At 46.2% G+C, this 24,244-nt stretch overlaps 1 protein-coding gene across 2 annotated transcripts in view; it reads left to right on the top strand.

Annotated features, from left to right (window-relative positions):
* LOC120949191 (GATA-binding factor C) overlaps nt 1–24,244 on the top strand; it is a 96,430-nt gene that overhangs the window by 45,866 nt on the left and 26,320 nt on the right. The window contains exons 3-4 of one of the 2 annotated variants that reach the window (XM_040366288.2): nt 4,003–4,482; nt 17,588–17,739. In XM_040366288.2, the coding sequence (XP_040222222.2) occupies nt 4,003–4,482; nt 17,588–17,739 (632 nt within the window). Of the gene's footprint in view, nt 1–4,002; nt 4,816–17,587; nt 17,740–24,244 lie in introns of both variants that reach the window. The other variant, XM_040366287.2, reaches the window with a different exon arrangement.

Below are 24,244 nucleotides of genomic sequence, written 5' to 3'. Positions count from 1 at the left end.
GCCTCGTGTTCGTTGCTTCAATCGTTCGTACGTTGTATTAATGTTATTACAGGTATTTATCATTTGTTTTCTTCTATTACCCACCTTTCGGCGACCGTCCAATTCGTTGCCGTTATCGTTCTAGCCTAGCATACACACACAAACATACGCATTATCAAGAAACAGAAAGAAAAAGAGAGATAGAGAGAAAGAAAAAGAGAGATAGAAATAGAGAGAGAGAGAGGCAGAGAGCTATGTTCTGGCACGGTGTGGGTATGGTGGCTTGCTGTGTGAGCATTATAAATTTTATGATTTCATTGTTGTTTGTGCTTGTTAGACATGATGTGATGCTGTAAAATATGTGTTGGTTTGTTGCTGCGGTTGATCGTGTAGAAAGGCATGGAAGGTATATGGAGGTGAAACGACGATCTTTCGCTGGTGATATGAAGCTAGTGCGGGAGGACGTTTGCCTTTCTCTATTGAAAGCGTTGCACAGCACAATCAATGAGTCTGAATAGTTTAGAGATTTGTAGACTTGTGGACATGAATTAAAAGCGTATATTGCTGTGTAGCTTAACGAGCATTTAACACACAAAGCTACCACAAGGAATGTGTCGTGCTGTCGAAAAGCGAATCCCTAAAATGCCTTATTTCCCCGCAACGCATGCATGATCGATTACCTATCGAAGAACGTTTACCGTACAACTGTGGGGTTATACCTGTTTTACATTCAGGCACGGTTTAATGGTCCACTGCGGCACCCGGAGGTTCGCATTGTCTCAATCAAAAACTTTCATTCCCGGCTACTAGCCAAGGGTGCAACCGTGACGCAGTCCACCGTATACTAGCGACCGCAAACCGTCCCGGGCCTACCAAACCGATCCCGAACGAATGCGTTACACTGAAGGGCAGCAGCAGGTCGCGTTTTAATCCAGCCAACCGGCCAACCGGCCAGATCGATCGATCATCTTAACGCACATAAATCAATGAATCACGCCAATGTGCCGGGATGGCAGTGTAAAAGTGCGGGGGAAATAAAGGGCGAGGAAACAACCGGGCATGTTTCAAACTCGACCAGCCCCGAAGCCCGAAGACGAAGCGATCGAAACGAATCTCGCACGCTCTCCATCATCCATCCGTCCATTCATCCATCGGTCATAATTCTTACGCCCGGATCGTTTGGTTTGGAAGTAGAATGGATCCTTCGCTTCCTTCTGTCCTGCGGGGAGCGGGCTGGCTGTACGCAGGCTGTGGGTGACTCTGTCGGTGTGTGCGGAAACGTGGATGGAAAAATCCAAAATCACTCTGTCGAGGAGTTAAGTTGACTTGTCTTGACGGATCTCTCGTACGGAGGCAACCGTTGGACGCACTGGCACAAGCGATCCGTTCGAGGCGTGCGGCGGATCGGGGGCAATCATGGTCGAATCCCTTCCGGTCGTCAACGATGCCCGGGGGAGTGTATGTGGCAAAACGCACTGGCAACTGCCACGCCGTACTCGTCAATGCCGAACGGCATGCGAATCATAATATTATTATTATTATTATTATGATAATTATTTATTATTTATTATTATCGAAGGCTTCGCGGTTGCAGCGAACGGCGCTTTCTCGGCCTGCAGCTTCGGGGTTGCATCCTCGACACCGAGCTTGTCACGTTTGCAACGTTTCGTGCTGCTGGTTTCGATTCGATTCCAGTACCGATCCGGGTGTTTTTTGTGGTGTTTTGTTTGCGGCAGCCTATTTGTCCAACGGAAGAGAACGCATACATTCATGTTGCAGAGTATTGACCCGTGATCGGAGACCGCGAACAGTAGGCTGCTGCCAGTATCTCACATCACTTACACACTTCCAACGGTCGAGGTGGTTGAGTGATTTACGAGCGTTGAGATCGGTTGATATTGTTGGTGATTTGTAAGTGCAATGTTTTAATAAGCCTTGAATTATATTTAATTGAAACATAACCTCGAGCAAAAGCGCAGGAGAGACTTTGCAGCTGTCAGCTACGGGTACTTACAGCTATGTTCAACAATGTAAGCGTTGGATATATATTACAACCCTTTCTTAAAATAATATCAGCTAATGTCATAGAGAGCCTTTTTGGAAAACGATCTGAATGATCGATCTATGCCTGATCTATTGCTCCACCACACACATCTCCGATCATTTTCATAGATTTCTATCCATCCCGCGATACTTAATCTTTATAAGCTTCCATCTTTTACACCTGTCCCACAGCGATCAGGCTTACACTATTAATCCGATTATCACGAACGTTTACCACCGCAAGCTCACTCGAATCACCGATCGATCATCCGACCATCAGGTTTGCCGCTCGTGTATTATGATATTCAAATTGCCGCAACACGCACACCAAAATGAAGAAGCATACGTCCACCCTCCGTAAGAGGTTACTGTACTGTGATACACCGCATGCCCTCGCTATCTACTGGATGTTGATCGTTTTCCACTCTCGACGATCTCTGTATTTGAAGCTCCAAAACCGAAGATTTTATCCCAGCTTCAGTGAGATAAATTTCAATCGCTCTATTTTGACAAGTCCGCAGGCCCGCTGTAGGGAGTGTAGTACTACTACAAAGTGGGGTTACAAACGTTGCAAAAGGAGTACGTTGGAATTTATGACTTTTCCTACTGATCAATCTCTGAGAATCCCGGCGGCGTTTTATTCGTTACAAAAAAAACACACACACACACATACACACTGGAAACAGTTGTTACTGGACGCGTTGGAAATGTTTCATTTAAACTTCCACCCGAGAAACCTCGGCAGCCGGTGCAATGTGTTTGCGGTGCACTTGCTATTTAATAATTATAATCATTTATTATTATTGAACATAAATTTTTATTTCACCCAACCCTGTTGTCCACTTCCCTCCCTAGAGCTGGATTGGGGAAATTTCTTACCGTAGCTTCATTTTTGTCCGATTTTTTCACCACCATTTGATTTCCGGCTCGAGCCTGTGCTCGATGCTGATGTTGTTGTTGTTGTTGTTGTTGGTGATGGTAAAATTTTACGACAGTTGTATTGAGCCACTGCCAGTGCACGTGGTACGCGGCAAAACAGCACGGCGGCAAATATCTGTCAGCTTGGCTGGCAGGTTTATGGGCATGGTGTGGCTGGGAAATATGTCGGTATGCAAGAGAGTGCGCTACCGCCACCGCCAGTCGTCAAGCTGGTGAGTGCTGGCACTCCTCTGCTAGCCCAAGGGTCAGAGTAACAGGGAGTCGTGGCTTGGAAACGATGCAAAAACGGAGAGGTACGTTAGGCCCCTGGAAAGGCTCCATTGCGCGCCATTGTATCCGTGGCGAATTGCGAACAACCGAAAAGTTCCCTCCGGCCAGCATTCCGAGGCTGGGGCCGGGTGATGTATGGGTTAACCATTTGGGAGCAGAGCAGTCGCCCGTTGCTGACCGCATTGGTTGGCTTAGGTTGTGTTGAAGTTGTTGTTGTTTTCTTCCTCCGTCGCTCATTTTCTCGGCACCTCAACGATCGGTTGTTGCGATCGGTGCCGCGGGGGATACTGTGTCCTTCTGCTGGCTACGTATCGCCGATACGTACTGGAGCGCGATCGACGACGACGAGAGCAGCGCAAGCAGGGATGCATAATAAAACAATGTCTCAACGAAGGTGCAGCATTTTTCATAATTCCACCTATTAAGGGTACTGTTATGACGAAAAATTATACTCTTACATTGCCCAGCCAGGCACGCAGCCGTGTGTACGAGGCAGGCTACGAATAAAGTCACTCCAGTCACCGATGTTCCGTTCATCAAAACGTTCTGCCTGTTGCATAAAGAAACGAGTTGTAAAAAAATGTAACAGGATATTTCACAGCGTTAACAAAAATCTATCCACAAGTCTCAAAGGAAGAGTCGATTTTCGGCGATGACGCCATGCAAACGATAGATAGAAAGAGTTTACAATCTTATGTGTATTAACTTAAGCGACAAAAATACAAAATTTGTTTTGTCTTATCGGTTTCCTTTCATTTTCTTCCATTCCAGCATCCCGCATGACCTCGTCGCACGTGTCACCACAAGTCTGCCGGCCACACTTTCACGGACCACTGTCCTGGTTGAGCGACCCGCCCAAACCGATCGCGTCCAGCAGTGCGTGGGGAAGCCCGTTCGCCTGCCCGCAGGACCCACAGGACAAGCTGACCCAGGTGCAGACGGGTCAGACCGGCCAGCACCTGTTCTCATTTCCACCCACCCCGCCGAAGGACTCGACGCCCGACTCGGTACAGACGGCACCGGCCGAGTATCAGGCGACGATCAACGCGTTCATGCACCAGGCCCAGGTCGGCTCGAGCAATGCGGTCGGCGGTGGTGGCGTGGGCGGAGGGGTCGGTGGTGGCGGTACCGGTCAGACGGCGGACAGCTGCGGGCTGGACGTGAAACCCTGCCTCACCGGGGGCAACGGATCGAGCGGTAGTGGCGGTGGCGGAAGTGGCGGAGGCCAGAACCAACCAAAGCAGCGCGAAGGTACGGGCAACAGCGGGACGGTGGGCAACGGTAGCAGCGGTGGGCCCGGTAGCCATACCAATGGCGGTCAGCCGACCGGAAGTGGGCTCGGCGGTGTGCACGGCGGTGGCCAGAGTGGAGCGGGAGCCGTCGCCACCGCTGGCGGCCACAGTTCTGGCGGTGGCGGTGGGCTGTTCGATGGGTCGGGCCAGTCGGCGTACGGGGGGTACGATACGAGCGGGTACGGCTACCACCACCAGCATGCCGCTGCCTCGTTCGGACAGTCTAACCCGCGCCCCGCCATGAACAGCCCGCACATGAAGCCGCAGCGGACGAAAGCGCGCACGAGTGCCGGTAAGATATGGACACGGTGGTGTTTGTGGATCTTCTTTTTTTTCTGTTCCTATTGTCACCTTTACTTTCTGTTGTACTAACAGTGTATTTTGCTTTACGGTTGTATGCTTTTTTTCGTTATTTCTTATGTTTAGCGGTTGTTGAGTTATGTTGTGTTTTGATTTATTGTAAATATTCATTTCTTGTGCTCTTCACACTAAGTGCTTTTCATGTCTTTGCTTTTGTGTTTCACCAAAAAGGAGGTTTATAACCAAAGAGGGTAAAGAGTGAAAAAACATTTGACGAACGACACGCCAGGTCGTTAATAGAGGGTATTACAGAATGGTTCCCATAGAACATTTCATTACCAACTTAATTCGCCGTTTTGTATGTGTGTTTATGGTGGCAAACTTCGTAAAAATCCCTTTTCTGTACGGGACACTCGATGTTCATTACTTTCTTTCTTTTGAGTGGCTTCCAGTGCACCGACCGCGCACGAAAGCTCGTATTCTGTAGTCCAAAACTGCACTTTATGTCACGGTCTGTGTGATTTGCACAATGTGTTAAAAACGGGTTCCATCAAGGTATTTACATACTGTACAGCTTTGTAAAAAATATCATCAAATAAGCAGAAATAAGCAACATTTTTCGTTCAAAACGGATATAATTAAAATCGTACTTTAAGAACTACATTTCATCCAACCCCAATGGACGGAAAGCGCTCCCTTTTGAAAATGTGCATAAAACTGCAACATTCTTCACCGGTGCATCCATTTATCTAAAGTTTACGCAAAAGGCTACGATCAGCAGAGCTATGTTTCCTGCTATTCAGCTCACCTTAAGGTAGCTCCGTTCGAACGCGTTACCGATGCATTGCTTTGGTTACATAAACAAACCACTAAACTACTTGCACTTCCTCCTGAATGGACGGTGCTGAGGGCTTCTCTCTCGCTCTCCCTTTTTATATCAATACATCTATCTCTCTTGCACGAGTCTTCTCTCCAACAGACAAAAAGTGCATTTGCACCGTGCACAGCCACACAGAAATGCACTCACACACCCATGATGTGCACGCTCGCACTGCTCGCGCATCGATTTGCATCTTCTCATTACCGATGCGTTACCTTCCAGGGCAGCAAATGCTTTACAAATGGTCCGCCCCGGTTTTCCAGCACACAGAGCACGGGGACTGAGACTGGAGGCGATGAAAAAAAAAAACACACACACACGTTAGGGCTGGGGCATTGCGGGTGAGGCCCCGGTGGCTGATTTTATGCACCAAGGGCACCAACAACAATGGCCCAACAAAAACTCGAAACGATCGTTTCGCTTTGCACGTGGGCCGGAGGAGAGGAGTGAAGGGGAGAGGGTTGGGGAAGGGACATCGTCCAAGGAAATGCCGGTCTGAGTGAAAAATGAAGTTAAGAAGCAAAAACAACAACAGCAAAAAAACATACAAACAGACGGGAACTAGTGCGACTATGCGAAATGCTACTGCTGTCCGCCCTGTATGACGTTGCAATAACAATGGAGAAAATGAAAACACATAATGGCTGCGTGGGGTGGGTTGGCAACAGGAGCCGCCGAGCTGGAGCAACCCAGCGGCAGGGACGCGTTGTTGTTTTGTTGTAATAAAAAATTGCCACAATTAAATAAAACGAAACCAGCATTGGCTCGAACGAACGCCATCATGGTAGATGAGCTTGCTTACAAAGCGATGGCAAAGTAGGATGGGCACAGTTTGCTCGTACGAGATGCAAACGTGGAGTGCCGTTTTTTCTCCTAATGGCATGTGCTTTTGAACAAAGAATTTTATAATCATCTCAAAGAACACGAACACTCAATTCAATTTAGTGGTTGCTCGTTGAGAAACAAATCGATGAAGCTACTCAACAACAGCTTCCACATTCTGTACAATGCGAAACAGATATTGTTCTCACTGCTAGATACTGCTTTCGTTCGATTATTATTCAAATCGTACAGCGTGACCTTGCTGTTCTAATAAAAAGTATGCGGAAAGCATCTTAACACGCGCTGTCGAGTAATGAAACACAATATGATCCGTCTACTTAAAGGAAACACCTTGATTGCAGGCGAACAGACTAATGAATCGCTTCTGAATCGTTTTCTGGACAAATTATGAAATGTTTCTGATTAGTGCATTAGAAGACGAGTTCGGAAGCAATAAATCATTGGTGTGAGATGACACAGTTCGCATGCTTCACAAACTGAACGACGAGCAACGATGGCGTCTACGCCCAAAGCGATCACCTTCTAACAAATGTTCTACCAAACACTTGCCGACAGGTCGGTAGGCTCGGTAAGAAAGGCAAAACGAGAGACGTTAAACCACACTCATACTACTTGGAGGGTGGTGTTATATAAGCAACACATTATTTATTTCATTCTCCGGTTAGGCTGTGCATAATGCCCTTCACGTTCGTGTGTGTACGCGTGTGGTAGCATCGCAGTAATATACGCATTCGCTATTGTTCTGGGCAGCTGGGAGGTTATATTGCATCCAATAAATGGCACACAGGCGGTGTAATGGCCATTAAATGGAAACAGAAACAATATTACAATCACACTCACTACTCTGGTCACTCCACATGATCGCCGTTTCTTGTGAGATCTAGGGAGAGAGAGAGGGAGAGTAAAGCAGGGCGTGTGTGCCTGGAGTGACCGACGAATGCAGCTGCTTGGCGCACTTGGATCGATTTGATTTAAAGCATCTCCACCGGTTTAATGGAACACGCTCGTAAAATAATAAAAATCATAGCGCGCAAACTGATGATGCCGTGAGCGTGGAGTCCCCGTGCCAACCAACATCCACCTTCTCTCCCCTACCCTAACAGCGTTCACGGGGACGGTTGAGCGCACTTCAATCACCGGCTCCGCTTGTGTTCTAAGCTTTGACCTTACCAGCACTGCAGTGCCAGTACAGGAAATTCGGAACAGCCCGGAGCGCAATCGCACGTTCCACAAACGCGTGCGTGTTTTAAGCTTTTCGGCGTACTAAATTTATTAGGACCACTTAAGAGGCCACTCGTGCCGCTAACGGTACGACCGAGAGAGCAATCATTACGCCTCTGTGCGCGGTTTTTTCGCGAATCCACAAAAACTGCCCCCGTCCGACCAGAGACACCTGCCTACACGGAAACTGGTGGCAGGCGTATTGAAACACTGTATGATCTCACGTATCGGCCACATTAGACACACCATGTGTGTGTGTATGTGTCGGTGGAAGGTGTTGGCAGGTTTGTTCCACCGATCGATTCAATCTCCGGCTCGTTTGGCGTTTTCGGAACTCGTAAAACTTAAGTTATCCGAGATGAAAATAAACGTCTAACAGACACGATCACACACACACAGCCGGTTTGGATGAGGAGCTGGAAACTGGTAGCCAAGGGTTGCCACTCGGACGTACGCTCAAGGACACTCATGTGGAGTTGCACTTGCCCAGCTATGCCGCCAACTGTCTGCGCGCACGGAAGCCTCTGCTGCTGCTGTCGGCATTACGTCTTTGACGGGAGCTTGAAGAACTTTTCAAAACGATAATCAAAACACGCAATAGACTTGGACAGGCCAGAACTAGACACAAGCGCTCACAACCATAGACGGTCTCTTGCTAGGATGGAGCGAATGGTGATCATGAAGGGCTTCGACCCGCCAAGAGTCGATTTTTAATGAGGTCAACGAATTTTTAGCTGTTAAAGCTTAGTTGTTGGTTTGTTTTTTGTGTTTTGTTTTTGGTTGGTGTGGGGAAACACGGTTCCTGGAAGCTCTCGGCCAAAATTGGACATTAAACATCAGCTCCCGGGCGGATTATGTCATCGTTTTGCGGAATCAGGGTAAGCTTGGTAGCAGCTACCTGTCTTGGTACGGTGATCACTATCATGCTGGGCTCGGAGTAGAAAGAAAAACAAACTGAAGTGTAAGCTGGAGCCTGTTTACAGTATCTTCAGCTAGTAGAGAAGCGAAGTACACAACCGTGAATCGGTTACTGTAGGATGAAAGCTGTGAGAACTACTGTATTCCAGTGTAGAACGTAACGACTTTCACTGACACGAATTTTGAACCATCTGCCATATGTTTTACGGTCTAGGAATACAGTTCGATGCCAATATGTACCCAGAAAAGCTACAACATCTCTCTGTCTCTCGCACCCTTTTGGTCTCCTTTTCTTTCTTTTGAAACAACTGCTCCCCTGTTTGCCTGAAGCGATTGTCGAATGTTAATCAGCATGCAAAAGGCAAAGCCTTTTGCAGCGCATTCGGCAGAAATAAAGTAGATTTATGTGATTTTATAATTACACCTCCATGAAGAATGATGGCACAGAAAGAATGACCACTTTGGCCCAATAATTTTACACCCTATGCAGGTTAACTGACAGCTTACGATTACTGCAGCTGCAGTCATTCGCTGCTGAAGTCGTTTGACCGTGCAATGCAAATCATTTTGAGCGAATAATTCTCCAAACCGTGTCAGTTTAAGACGTAACGTTACAATCAAAAGAATTCATAGGGGTGTAGGGGGAAAAAAATGGGGAGTTTTATGCGTTAGGTCACCCTTCCCAAGATGCCGTGAGTCACATGCCAGGAACTGGAAAGGTAGCAGGCATGTGCAATGTAACCCAAAACCGGAATCATTCCTACAGCAGACGCTCTCCGGCTGCAAAGCTATTGCACCGGAAAAACGCATCCATCGTGTTCGATCTGTTACGTGAAGCGTAGTGTGCGGCACGAACCGTGCTAGGGCCAGTGTAAAAAGACCACCGAAAGACCTTAAATCACCGCGGCAGGGTAGAACGCCCTCGGCGTAAACGCAGGGCCGGTTCCGACCGGTTGCACCCCAAAACAGCCCGTTTGTAGCTGTAGCAACCTCTGCCTGCCAAAGTTTACAAAGTACTTGCGACCCATCGTGTACGGCACACGGTGGTGCGGTTAGTTCTCGAGTTTGCTGCTCAATTGCACTTTGGTTCGGTTGCTGGTGACTGAAGTGCCTTCGTAGCGTCTTCCTCGAAACTGAAGCGATACGAAACGGTGACGAGTAACAAAGAGAAAGAGAGACACAGAGAGTGCAAGAGAGATACAGAGAACACACACGCGCTCTGAAGTATTAGAAACAACGTGCACTCATGATTGTAGCAATTGAAGCGTTCGCATAAATTAAGCTGAGAGACCGCAAACCGGGGCACAGCGCACCTCACACACCTTGCGCACTGTGCGGTGAGGTGGAAAGGAACTATATAGATATTTCTACCACATCTATCCGCGCGGCTATTCATCTAACCTACAGCTTAAACTGAACTTAAATCAGTGTAGCAAAACAACGCACTTGAAAAAAAAAACGGGGCGATAGAGGACCACCAAGACGCTAACGCAGGTGCCTGGGCTGGCTGTCTGGTTTGGATGGGTTGGGCTGCTGGAGAGGTGGCAACTCTCTCACAACCATAAATTAAATCTCAATGCTCTATTGGCGAATCTCCCCGCGCACTCGCTCCCCGGCCTGTTGGTGCGTTTACTCCCCGGTGGAGGGTCAATCATGCGAAAGCATCGGTGCCTAGCGGGGTGGGAGAGGAGATGAGCTAACTGAAGGGCGGGCCGTGCATTTTCACGGTTAAGACCAGCGCCGTCATCACTGCACCGTGGCACGTTCACACATTCATAATAGGAAATTCAAACTTGAACACGAAGTTAATTGTTGAAAAACAGTTCAGTTCGGAATCGAGTTCCAGCGTGCGCGGTGGCAAGGGCGCAGGGCCAGATCGAGCGCCGCTTTGGGCGACCGGTGGGCGGAAGTGATGCACGATTCGTTTAACACATGTAGCGCTTTTGTTTTCTAGCGATATGCGCCTGCCCTGATGGGTGTAGAAGGAAGCAGTGCAGCAGCAGCAGCAGCAGAAAAAAAAATCGATGCATTGCAGCGTGCAACCGTTTCGCTTTGTTCGCGCATACCCTCGGCATGCGAGTAAGCGTGTCTCGGAAAATGATGTCATATAAATGCATACAGCGTTAGTGTGTATGAGAGTGTGTGCGAGGAGCACGGTGCCGAAGCATCATCGAAGTAACCGGGGCTGTAAACAATAGAGGCGCATGGGGCACTCTCGAATCTGGAGTGCATATTTGATTAAGGAGCTGGTGGATCGAGACGAAAACATGTTAGCGTTATTGTTTTCGATTTTGCTTTCCGTTCGAGAACGCTTTTCCACGGAGCTGTTTTGTTCCTCCCTGGATGGAAAGTTAATTAAAAAGCCACTTACGATGGGATCATATTGAATCATGCACCGGAGACAAGAGCCGTGGGATAGTGTGGGGAGTATGACACCAGACGTGACATTTTTCAGGGGCGTAGGAAAACATGCTTGAAAACATGAAAGCTGATAGCCGTGGAATGTGCACCGTTCGTTGGGAAAAGTATGCGAAAAGCGTAGCAACGCGTGATTAAACGAAAAATTTGACTTACACGCTATCGGAAGCACCAAAACAAAATTATTTCCGTTGGCGCCTTACAATTCCGATGACGTTGCTTCCAAACGCAATCCAATTAGCCACCTGAGTCGAAACCAACCGGTGAGAGGCTTACGGTTGCAGTGGAAAGCAAAAGGTAGCCACACAATCTTCTAACAACCAACATACAAAAACAAAAAAAAACCAACACTCAAAGGCAACATAAATCTACCAAACATATACACAAAGGTTCAGAGTTTTGGTGCCAGAAGTGGTGTTGAACTACTTCTACCTAGTTATCGCCATGGGCCCGAGATTGAGGCATTCTTGCATCCTCCCGATCCTCTACCTATACTGCGTCACGACCATCCTTCAGGACACGGACGGTGTGTCATCTGGGCAAGGTGAACGAATGGGACTTGAAGAACGCAGAGCCAGGCGGCGGGAGAAGTCGGATTCCTAAAATCCATATATTTTCCCCGGCGTGACAGTTTTCGGAATTCTGTGCTGTCGTTTGTCGTTTTTCGGAGTTTTGAAATGTCGATCCCTGAGCGTGCTTACCTTTAGCCCAGCATTAGAGCCTTTTTTGGGAACTGCGTGTCAGCGTAGCAACCGTGGCTCGATCGAGAGGATAGTTTTGTGTTACATCCTCTTCCCTGCGTTGGATGTTTGAGCATTTGCCGTCTCGTTCGTGTGTTTGGTGTGCTCAATTGCTTTCGTTCGTTGTGTTTCAGCCAAGGTGCATGGTCCTTAACCATGAAATTGCCAACCGTGCTTGTTAGTGCAGTTCGTTCCTTTTTGTCAGCAACAGATGATCGCTTGTTTACGATCACCACCGAGTTGTTGGGTAAATTCGAGCTTAAATCACGACCAGTCGGTGTAAACTCCTGTTTCTGGTCCAAAACGAAATTGGTTTAGATGCCATTGCGCAGACGATCTTCCAGTGCACACACAATGGCCAGCATGGAACGTATGTGTGTGAGTGTGTGTGAGTGCTGTTGAACGTACCAATTTTGTCGTGGGAGTATACCATACAGTACACCTTATGCTGTCTTGGCACCGTTATACGCTAAAACGCAATACACATCTTATGGAAGGATGTAAAAAGGCAAAAAAGATAACAACAGGTAGGATGGAAAAGACTAAAGGACAACGAAGCAAAAACACACACACAAAACAAGGAGTGAGAAAACTCTTTTTCTCAAGTGTAGCCACACAACAGCAGCAACAAAAAAAAGGTTAAATTTATTACGCAATAAATTTTACCAAAGTACTTCACGGAAAAAATATGTTACGCGCAGACAAAGCTTCCAGTTTCGTGTGCAACACTCCTATTGATCCGCCTAGTCGGTGCTACTTCAGTGCAATTCGTGGTGACACCTGATTCTACCTGACTCTGCCCTGGCGCTCTCACCCTCTGTCGATAGCTCTAGAATGACCTCGCCCAAAACATGTTTACGGTTCGGACCGCATTTGCAACCGGTGGGAAATTTTCTATACCTTTGTTCGATTTTAGCCAGTTGTTGTTATGTGTTACATTTTCTTTAAGTTACCCATTACGTTGTTATACTGATTTTGTTTTCGTAACTTTTGTGTTTGGTAATAATATGTTGATGTTGTTTGATATTGTGTTTCACCACTACACAGCGTGTCTATGTCTTACTGCAACGGGGATTGCTTGCAGACAAAGAAAAAAGCCACTTCCATATCAGTGTTACTGTAGTCCTTTGTCTATTTTCAGATTAAACCATTTTCGTAATTCATTTTGAAAGATTGCTGGCTATCAAGCATTCGTTTCTTATGCTCGATCATATTAAATGTTCATAGGGAAAACATGCACTCAATTCGATTTGAGTCAAAACATGACTTCAAAAATTCGGCTTAAATGGATCATAGCAGTATAACAATATTTATATCCGCCTGCGATAACAAACACGAAAATTCAGCCATGCCAAATTTAGCTTAACCTCGAAACAATGAAACCACCGTATGTGTGAAACCTTCCAAAATAATTTCAAGTGTACCAGTGTGCCCGTTGCATAATTGTGCTGTTGTTTCTCAGCGACCCAGAGTGCATCGATCGACGATTAGCAGAGCATTAACATTAATTAATTCTAGAATGCCTCTGCACGCGTGTCGGCGTCTAGCAGCCATCGACAGTTCCGGTTGCAGTGAAGTAGAAGTAATTAAGAATTTTGCATAACATTATAGCGATTCACTGCCATGGACGTATGCGCGTGCTAACAACCTTCGAGTTAGCGTACTGTTCATAGCTTCATTAGTGTTTGATTTCCATGGAATGCTATTTATAATGAGTATAGATAATATAATGATATTTATTTTTGCTTGGTGTTAAAAATGCAAGAGCTAATCAATCTTATTTACCTGCAAAATTTGCTAACATGGTAAGAATTTTTGGAGCAATTTTCTCACACTCAACATATTGCAAAAGCAAATATCCACATACTGCAAGCAATTTTTTTATTGACTCCTACTTTTGTTCCCACATCCAGAGAATTTACAGAGTCAATTTAGTCACCGATGTTACACTCCACAAACGGACGATTATCCCACCTGGAATAACCAAGTAGAGAAAAAAAAAACGATCGAAAGATGGGAAAGGAAGCAAAGAATGTTTAAATACCTGTAACTTGTCCTCAACACATTGTTTATACGAGTTAAACAAAACATTAGTCAATCGGACGGTTCCTTCGTTCTCTCCCTGTTCTGACGTCTTCGCCATCTTCGCGATCATCGTAGCGCTGGCGAAACAATCTTCAGCCCTTGCATCGAACGAAGGACTCGTACGCGACGACAATTCTTTACTCCGTACAGGCGTACAAGCCTGTTGGATTTGGATAACAGCGTATCCAACGCCGTAATCCTACGCCACACGGGTTAAACGCTGTCCAAGACACGGGTACTATAGCGGCAACGACAACGATCCTCTCGCCATTTCGATCGTGCGTTTCGTGCAACTCCTGGCTTCCTTTTTCGGGAGCCTTCTGCTGCCCGTACCAAGCTAGGCGCAACCGACACGGTGGCTACGATGGCAGCGATTTATTTAGGAACGATCATTAAGTAACTGATTTATTATCGGTCACCAGCGGGTCTGCGAGGAAGGGTACGGTCCACTTGGTGTCTCCCGTCGGGTCCCGGAGGTTGTTTGGTTGAGCGTTTTGTCTTGGTTTGGCTTTTTTTCGGTGATTACTTCCTCGCCACTGGCGCTGGGCACATTGGACTGGGATGGGTAAACAAACTGAACCATCCGAACCAAACTGCCACCGTCTGGCCCCCGGGGACATTGGGTTAGATGGTTTGTCCCAATGCGGCCCTGCGGTCAGCCGTGCTGGTGGCGTTGGTGGTTTATTTTTTCTCGGAAACAGAAGCGAGCACAACAACAACAAATGCCAGCAGCCAAAATGGGATAAAACAAACGGATCGAGAACGGGAAATGAAAGAAAGCATCGGCAGAAGATGTGCTGGAGGAACGATGAGAAAGCTTCTCGAAATATAAATGAATAAATTTTTTAATTTATATCATCGCTACCGAAAATATGTACGCCTCCGGTTGGATCGCTCGAAGAATGGAGTGAAAAATGACGATCATCACACCACACTCGGCGTTCTCGTATTTCTATCTCCACGGTCCCATAGTTTCATATCCTATCGTTATAATTGGATATCGTCGTATCCAAAGCGATCCCATAAGCCATTCACAGTGTATACAAGGGCAATTTACGGATAGAAGGGGTATTTCTTGCCGTTTAGCTAAGCCAGATTCATTTTGAAAATAATATACTATCAGTTTCTGTTAAACTAACACCTGCTTTTTGGATAAAGTTTGATGAAAAAAAAAACAGTTGTGATTGATTATTTGCTATGTATTCCCTCCCACAAGCATTGTCTGTTGGACAAGTGCAAATGTGCCACGTTTAGAAAATTCCAGCAAGGTTAACAGGTTTCGTCGAATTGAATAACACAGTACGTTTTACGGCTTTTTTCCTGTTTCGGTGACAACGGAACGGACCAATAATTCGACAGCAAATTGGCCATAGGGGACATCCATTTCGAAGTCATTTCTGAAAGGATGCTGTGTCTGCAGGCGACAGAAGACTCATCGGAGCTAATGATGCTTAACATTATGGACTTAAGAATGGTTTACTCACACTATTAGTCCAGATTGACCATGGGATGGAAAAAAAAATATTGCGGAAGGGTTAATGGAAATGGTGGAAATTAGGTGGATTTTAAAGAGAAAGAAAAAAAACGTTCTTCACCTCGCGCTAACGGAACCGCGCTGGATTAAACGTTATTCTAGGAATCTCCTATTCTGCACCTGATATTACACCATTCGCAAGCTCTAATCCTACACCAGTTTTGAATCGATGCGATTTATTAAGGTTACAGCCAAGTCACGGGATCCAATTAGTTCCCATGAGCATCGCCTAATGGGGAAGTTGTCCCGGGAAAGGTTTCGGTTTCGCCATTGAGTTGGTTTCCCACCACGACTGGGAAGCTATACCAAGCGGTCGGTAACGAACCTTGTCTTCCTTCACATCAACCAGAATGAAATATGGCAAATACCTGTGATTATGATGTTATGGATGATGATTATTAGAAGGAATCGATTTGATTTCCGTTCTCTTCCCTTCCCAGATACGATCGTGTTTAATGATGCCTAGAATGGCGCGTACGGATCATCACCACTCTGTGACGTATCCTCGTGAGAGGATCCGAGAGCTCACCCATTCAATATTATTTGCTTTGTAAAAAAACTAAACTCAAAGAATTGATGAAAACAAAACTGACCAACTTCTGCCCGGCTGCTCAGTTCTGCCAAAATCTGCCCGTCTCGCTCACTGTTGCTGCTCGTAACGGGAGCTAAACTTAATAAATTAAAAAAAAATGTTACCAGTGAAAGCCAAACTAAACAAACACTCTGCCACCACGGTCACAATGCCCGAACAGGGTAGCCGATGATCAAGGAAATAACATTTTTCTTAATAGATTCTCCTGGCCCGTCTAACTGGCTACCATGCCGGGCCCATTGAATAGGGGACCCCAGGCAGAAACAAACAATGTCTTATAAAAATTAACAAGAACAAGATACTTAAAGCCCAACTGGGGTGCGATTTCTGCCCCACCAGCTATACCCCATGCTTTGCAGCTCGCGACACCAAAGAAAATCACATAAATATCGAAATAAAAATGTTGTTCTCTCTGAATAAAATTATCTCTCCATCCCTCCGCAACCCGAGCCAGTCCGGCGCACCGGGAATAAGAATGATCGGGCTTTGGAAGGCCCTCCCCTTTCTCCCCCAAACTCTGCCCTGCCAGGTTGGAAAGCTTGCTGAGGAGAATCGCGGAAGCTAAGCGAATCAACCGGCGACCGAACTGCCTCCCAACACCCATACCCATTCCACACAATCGACGTGTTCTGTCGCGAGTGTGTCGAAATGTCGAAAGCGAAATCGAGACTAATTTATTCCATAACTTGTTAAACGGTTAACTAATATTTGATAGTGGGCAGCACAGCTCACACACAATCCGGTGACTAACCAACGCTCCCCGCCTGTCCTCAATCGTTCTCCTCTATCTGAGGCGCTGCACCGGTACGGGGTTGTGGGAAAAATGTTTCCCGATCGATCGAGTTCCCCTTTGCGCGTGTATGTGTTTGTGTGTGTATCACCACAAGATGCTACAAAGCACGACCCAAGTGCCTCCGTGGTTCGTCCTTGTCGTCTAGTACGGGCAGCATAAAAAATGATGCCCCGTTTTCGTTGCGTTTTTGTCGTTTCTCTCCCACCGCTTGCTTTTGGCTTTGAATATACCTCTCATTCATTGTCGATGTCGCAAGCGCCTTCTATTTCCGTCCCTTCCCGCACAGGGCCGGGACGACGGAATGTTTTGGGAGACATATTTTCTAGGCCCAATCGTGGGCTATGTTTGTTGTTACCTCTGTTTTCCCTTCCCATGCCCTGGCCGATCGGCTTCGGCTCCTGCACCGTTCTGCGGACTACCACAAACTGTCTCCGAGTTTCGTGATTTCATTCCCCAATTTATCAACGTCAAATTGAAATTAATGTTGCTGCCGAACTAATTTAATTAATTTCAATAGACATGAGCAGCGTTTGCGTGAATCTAACCCGTTGCTTAGAAATTGCCAACCTTCTTATATCAAACTAACTGTATAACATGCATAAAGTCATTGATAACATTTTACTAACATTTCATGCACATTTGTGCTGTAACTAATTGAACTAATAATAAAAGTGTGAATATTTAGCAATATGAATTTAACATTTTTCTCTTGCTTCTCTTCAACGCTTTAACAACTACAGAGGGACGAGAGTGTGTCAACTGTGGTGCAACGTCGACGCCGCTGTGGCGACGGGACGGCACTGGCCACTATCTGTGCAATGCCTGCGGACTTTACTACAAAATGAACGGCCAGAATCGTCCACTGATCAAACCGAAACGAAGACTGGTTAGCGTAAGTATTGACAGTTTCATTATCGTACATGCCCTCCCATTTCTTGTTTCTTTCTCACTACAAAGTTGCCATGAAAACACACTGTTCACACGAACATCTTCCAAACATTTACACGATCGTAAAGAATACGACGGTGCTTGGTTGTATCGAGGCTTTTTTTTTTTGGCAAATATTTCACACATTCACACGGCAAACTTTCGCCGTATCGCGTGTCAATCAAGAAATGTTATCTCCCACTCTTTGCCGATATGATGCAAGATCGAAACAACATCGACCAAAACTGACCGAACCTGGAATGCAACCGAGGAAACCACAAGGTGACAATCAGCAGAATTCACACCCCTGGTGAATTGTTTCGGGTGGTAAAGTAACAAATTCATCTGTTTCATTTGAGCAGCACAATCTTACGATTGAGAGCATGCATCGAAAGTAAACGGAAACGAAGACGACCGATGTGCAGTGTGCGATTCATAAACACGCTATATTTATGATAATTTTTAATTGTAAGTAGCAATATCGATGAGTATCATCAGAACGACAAGATAATTTTTGCATCTCGTTTTCCGTTCCAAAGTCCTTCGGCCGGGTGAACGCGCGGCAAGGTGTGCGGATCTCGTTTGTGGTGGTGTTATTTTGACTCGTCTGATCGCTCATCGCGTATGATGGCGTGAGACGGGCCAAAACAACAGAAGCCAATGTGCCTACCCGTCGAATGGCAGGCGCTTGATCGGATGATCTTGATTGTTGGTCATATCATGATGATAGCTTCGTTGGGTTTTTTTTGTTGGTTTGTTCGTTGTTGCTTTTATATTCCTTGCAAAGAATTTATGTTCATTTTACTCTTTCCTTCCTTTGAACAAACGCAGACGCTAAATGCTCGTCGAATCGAGCTGATGATGGTGACAAGTGTTTTGTTTGTACTGCTGCTAATTGGATTGATCAATATCTCTCTGAGCATCGGCGGATTAAATCGGAACATATGGAGCAGTTCCAATCCGTGATATTAAAATTTGGTCTAATGATTTTGGTATCAATCAAACCAAATTCTTCAACAAATTCTTCAACGCAATATTCAGTACTATATATATAACGAACAAGTAAAAATAATATCCCGTCCCCTGTATCACTTTTTGTCCTGAATAGCTTTTCCAGCATGCACCGATACCGATTTCAATTTTAACGAGGTTAAACCCACTTTTTCCCTCGAGATCCATCGACACTCAGCGAGACAGGCGTGTACGCCTATGCAGTATTGCACTTTTGCTTTCATCCCATGCGACAGCTTGCCCGGCACAACGGTTTGGCTTTTACTTAATGGTTCATTTCGCAACCCAGCAAAGGCGCTTTCGGTGAGGAGGCGTGTTGTCCGATTATTGTTCCTGCTTGTTTCATCGATTATTTTGCAGCGCGTTTTTTGTGTTGCTGCACGAATGAGCTTTAAAATTACATTTCGTCCTCACGTTTGTGCGAACCGACAGTCGACGTAGCAGAAGCTGAAGCAATCGATATTCCCATACCGGACGTGAGCCCCGTAACCCGAATAGCAAGCTGGCTGCTGCTGATGGGTTTGGTCAGTAGGATGGGCAGACACAAGCCCAGCATGTGTGAGAAACATTATCAAAATCGAATAAATCAATTCGATGATCCTATGAGTATAGTGGTTGGCAGTTGATACCCTTGGAGTTATATTAAATATTGATAAAAGTCTAAAACAGTGTAAATTATGTTCAATTCTAGTACTGAAAAAAACTTTATATGGTTTGAATTTATGAATAATTTGAATTTTCATGCACAGCCCTTAAAAGTTTGTTAGTATTGGTTGGAGAATCCTGTTCCTGCGCCAGACGTCGATCGATGTTCATGCTAAACGTTCCGTAACTTTGAAATTAATCCCCCATCCCAAACTGGAAATAGGGGGCGCCCCAGTTTTAATTGCCGTGCCGTAGATCGAGAGATCAATCAAAGGCACCATCGAACGACCGGGACGACCCATCGATCGAGCTTGACGCTGGGAAGCAAAATTGTAGGGTTGCTGCTTTCCCAAGCTCTCGGAAGGATCTCGACTTACGTGCAAGTTGCGTTAACCCAGAGTGCAGCATCCTTTCTGATCGAGCCCTTTTTCCCAGACACTCCAAAATGCATCATTGGATGAACGCCCAAATACACGTGCAGAGTAGCACAAAAAAAACAGCGAACAATCTAACGATGATCCCAGTGACCATGATGGCCACGGTGCAATCTGCACAAGAAGAAACAGTTTCTACCCTGAATGTTGCGAGTGCCGCCGTAACCAGCTAGTGTCTGGGAACGATCCTCTCGAATAGGAACAGTCTCCAATACGGTGAAGCGGGTCGAACGATTGGACAGGTTGTTTCTGTATGTTGTTCGATTTAATTAGTTTAGATCCGAAATAAATAAGGAAGTGATTTAATTTATTTCACTGCTGCTACGGTGCAGCCATTCGGCTTTTCGATGGCTTTTGCGCTGCGGTTTCGGTAAAGCTGGTCTCCAGAATGCGAATGCGTACCCACGATAATAAGCCGTGGCGCTATGCAAAGAGCTGGCTCGAGGGATCTTGAAACCTTATTTTTTGTGTCTCTCTGCTGCTTTTCTTTATGGTATGTTGCGCCATCGCAGCACACGCAACGAAAACTCGGTAGGAAGATCTTACGAGATCCGCTTATCGCAGCCGAACGATCACTCTTCTTTGCTTGGTAACGATTGTGAACTGGGCTTGCGTCGGGAAGGAGCCACGGTAATTTTTCGCCCCAGTAGCGCCCACCCTTACCGAAGGGCATTCCGGAGCACCGCGCAAAACACACAATTGACAATCATGTTTACTAGCCGCGGCATGTCGGCGGCCCAACTTTTCGGAGGATCCACGTTCCCGCGCACAGGGGAATTTGCGTATTCAAATCAAATAACAATTTAAAACAAGCATTCTGCTGTTCGATTGCAAATTGTCCATTCGACTACCGTCCGGGGCCCCCAACCAATTGTGTAAACCAACCGCTTTTTGATCTTTTGGACCAACCGTGAGTGTAGCGGGATATATTTTTTTATTGTAGAATGATGAATTAGTTGCGGCAATTAAATAATTTTGCAGCTCTTTCCTGTCGTCGGAAGCGGGAAGTAAGCGCAGTAGGCCGAAGTAAGCGAGCTAACCTTTCTCTTTGGTGCTAGGTAGCCGTTGCTGCCAGACAATTGTGCAGCTGCCCGGTTGGTCTGCCTATGGGGTCTAATGCGCTGCTCAGCATTTACACCTGCTCGTGCTAATGGTAGCTCTGTGGCAGGTTGTTTTGACCCTAACAAAGAAAACCCGATGTAGCATCGTGCCCTTCGCATGAACGCTGCGTGTTGCCCCGACACCCCAGACAGTGTTGGCCGGTAGAGGAGACGTAAAGCATCGATCGGAAGTATGATAAATGTGTTTTTATGTGTTTAACAAAGAATTATTAGGCTGTTGCTCTACGATATTTCAATCTGAAATTTTAAAAGCATGAGTTTTGATCTTTTTTTTCAAAGCGACACTGAACAAACCAAAAGAAAGCGTCATACATTACCGAGGGGTTACAGAATTTTTCAGAACTAGACAAACAGTTTTGCCCATGCTCGTCTGTTCTCTTTCTATCACCGTTTCTGTTCCGCCACACATCGACAACATCTGTGTCCTGGTCAACAAGATGCCCGACATGGACATTTAGAGCAAACGGGGTAGTTTTTGTACCACACAGTGTAAAAGACACGAAGATTGTACGGCCAGCAACCCGCTTCTTGTCCTCTCGACCATACTCGACAGGGTCTGTAGGACCCCATCTTATCAGTTACATAGATCTTCACTTAATAATTGTGAATAGCATCACTGGGCCCCACCAAACGATGGTGGCGAAAAATGCCGAAAAGCTTGGCAACAGAAAAGCGAAACCCACAGCCGTTCAAAAGCAGAGGGCATTGTACTTTCCGCGATAGAAAGCTAGGGAAAAGCAATCGAAATACAAAATGAAAAAAGCCACCTTGACGGCATGTTGTACATGTCTCCACTTGAGTTTCTGACATACACAAAAGGCACAAGAGTAATTATCGTGTGTCTCTCCACGTCCACGAACTAGAAGAAGTGCGTTAGATGTATCTTTTACCGAGCACAGGCATTTGTTTTCCCTCTGCGGAAGCGAAATGGGACTCTGAAGAACATGTACGGTAATTCAGTGACCCACAAAGGAAAAGCTAAGCGCGCGCGGTCCAGCGAAGGTGGGTGACACGTTGTTAAAACAACGTTGAACAACCTCCGATTAATGGGGAGCTTTCATTCTGGAGCGGAAGTATAGTGCAACAAAACCGGTTGAATGTGTTTTGTGAAGGTCATTTTTTGTCGCCTAACTATGGGTTGAGGTTCTATACGCACGATGATCACCATTAGAGGCAAAATAAATGGCCGATACTATGGTTGAGTGATTTCCGCCGCAGAGCATGTATAATCTACTACAATTGAATCAAATGTCGTATGAAATGGTATGATGTCGTAGCAAGTAACAGTATGAAATTGATCAAATTTAGTAATAAATCATATGAAAAATGTAATTTCCTTTTAACATTTTTGATAAAATCCAACAGAAAAAAAAAACAAAAAACCAATTATAAATTGTAGTAAAACTTATTCTAATATGTAAAAAGATCGATTACGTTTCAAGCTTTTGCCACAGCAATGCAATACGTATTAAAATTGCGCTGAATTATAACAAATAAAAATATTTATATGCAACTAAATATTCTGGATATGCATTCAGGTCAGTTAATCTTTTCTGCTTATACATGTTCACCCATGTTCACCCTTGCTCAATTTCGTTCTCATAAATGATCCACCAACGGTGAGCCCCTACGAAGGCTCTAATAAAACGAAAAGAATTATATTTATATGTTCATGCACCGACCGGTGCCATTCTACGGCACGCCCGGGACGCAACGCTGGTACGGGTGGTAGAGCTACGTCCATCGCGCAGGTGAGTGACAACATTTCACCGAATCACGGGTTCCCAAAACATACCCACGGCACGGGAATGTCGAAAACATAAGACACACACCAAACGAGGCTGCGCAACAAAAATGAAAGAGAAAAAGAACTGCTAGGGCTTGTCCGTTCGCGTACAATAAACCATGATTCATGCAATATTAGTATCGTCCACAACGGCTGCGTCATTGTTGGTTGGAGCAAGCGCTCGGGATACCGATGCCTTCCCGGGATCCCAAGAACGACGAATGCCTTGCAAACGACGCATCAGCAAACCTCAACAGTACCCACGCTCTGCGGGGCGCCATCCGAATGGTGTGGTATAGAGTTCCCGAAGATTGGTTCTCAGGATCGTAGTGCGGCCGAGTCACCCGTCCCACAAGCCCAGCTTCATTTGTTTCTCAAGCTGAAGAAACGCAGAAATATGATGGTTGGGTGACAATGCCGGGGACTGCAGGGCGGGAGAGCGTTGTTACTTTTCTTCAGTTTATTGACTAATTTAAATTAATTTCTCATCGGGCCCATGAGCAGCAGCAAACGACGGCATCAGAATCGTCTCCTACCGAACCCTGTTCTGGGTGGAGGGTGCAGCGCTCCCCGTACTCCCGCGTAGACTGCACGCAACACGACCGGTCGACGACGTCGACGGGTGGTTAAAAGCTTCCGTTCGAGTAGCAGGTTCCGGGTCCGTTCCCGAGCAGCCAACCGAGCACAGCGGGATGCAGCCGGCTAGCAGGGCCGGCATTCTACCAGAAGGCTACCCCAAGATATTGCTAGTGGATGAAGCTTTAATTAGCAAACTGTGCCAAAATGTGCACGCCCTGCAGCTTCTCGTGGCCACTTAGGGAATCATCATCGGCGGCCATTACCATATAACCGGCTACCCTCTCCCGAGTCCCCTGGTGGGCCACGGTAATGTGGCGCTGATTTGCCTCAATGTGATTCTCAAACACACACTCACCGGCGGCCCGGAAGCACTGCTCGGTCTAGTAGTGTGCTCTCACGAGGAAGAAACCTCCAAAAACTAATGCGCGACCGTGTCGGCACGTCGCCGCTCCTGCACAGTTGGAAGTGCACAATTATCCAATAATTGTTCGGGTGCATGGTTTTGTTTGTTTTTAATTGACATCCAAACGGAGGGGTACGTGCGCATCCGCTGACTCGTGAAGACCACGTCACACTAAATAGACCGCGGGGTCCACCGCGCCGGATGAATATTGGTGTCTGATTTGATATCTGACACCGTTCCAGCAGGGTAACGTTTTGAAAGAACCTTCCAATGATCTCCGGGGGCCACACAGTGAACAAAAAAAAAAGGCAAAGAAGGGTGGCCGGTGAACAAATCGTCGAAGCAAGCGCGAGCGGAACTGATTACGGTAAATTGGAGGTAATTTTCAAACCTTGTACAACATGGCCAATACTGCTGCCACAAGCCTCCCTTCAGCGTTGGCCGATTCGTATCCTTTGCTATGGTAGAGCTGGCAGTGTACACCCTGTACT

The sequence above is a fragment of the Anopheles coluzzii genome, chromosome 2, assembly GCF_943734685.1.
Source record: "Anopheles coluzzii chromosome 2, AcolN3, whole genome shotgun sequence".
In the NCBI taxonomy this organism is placed as follows: Eukaryota; Metazoa; Arthropoda; class Insecta; order Diptera; family Culicidae; genus Anopheles; species Anopheles coluzzii.
This window is presented reverse-complemented; position numbering and strand designations above follow the sequence as displayed.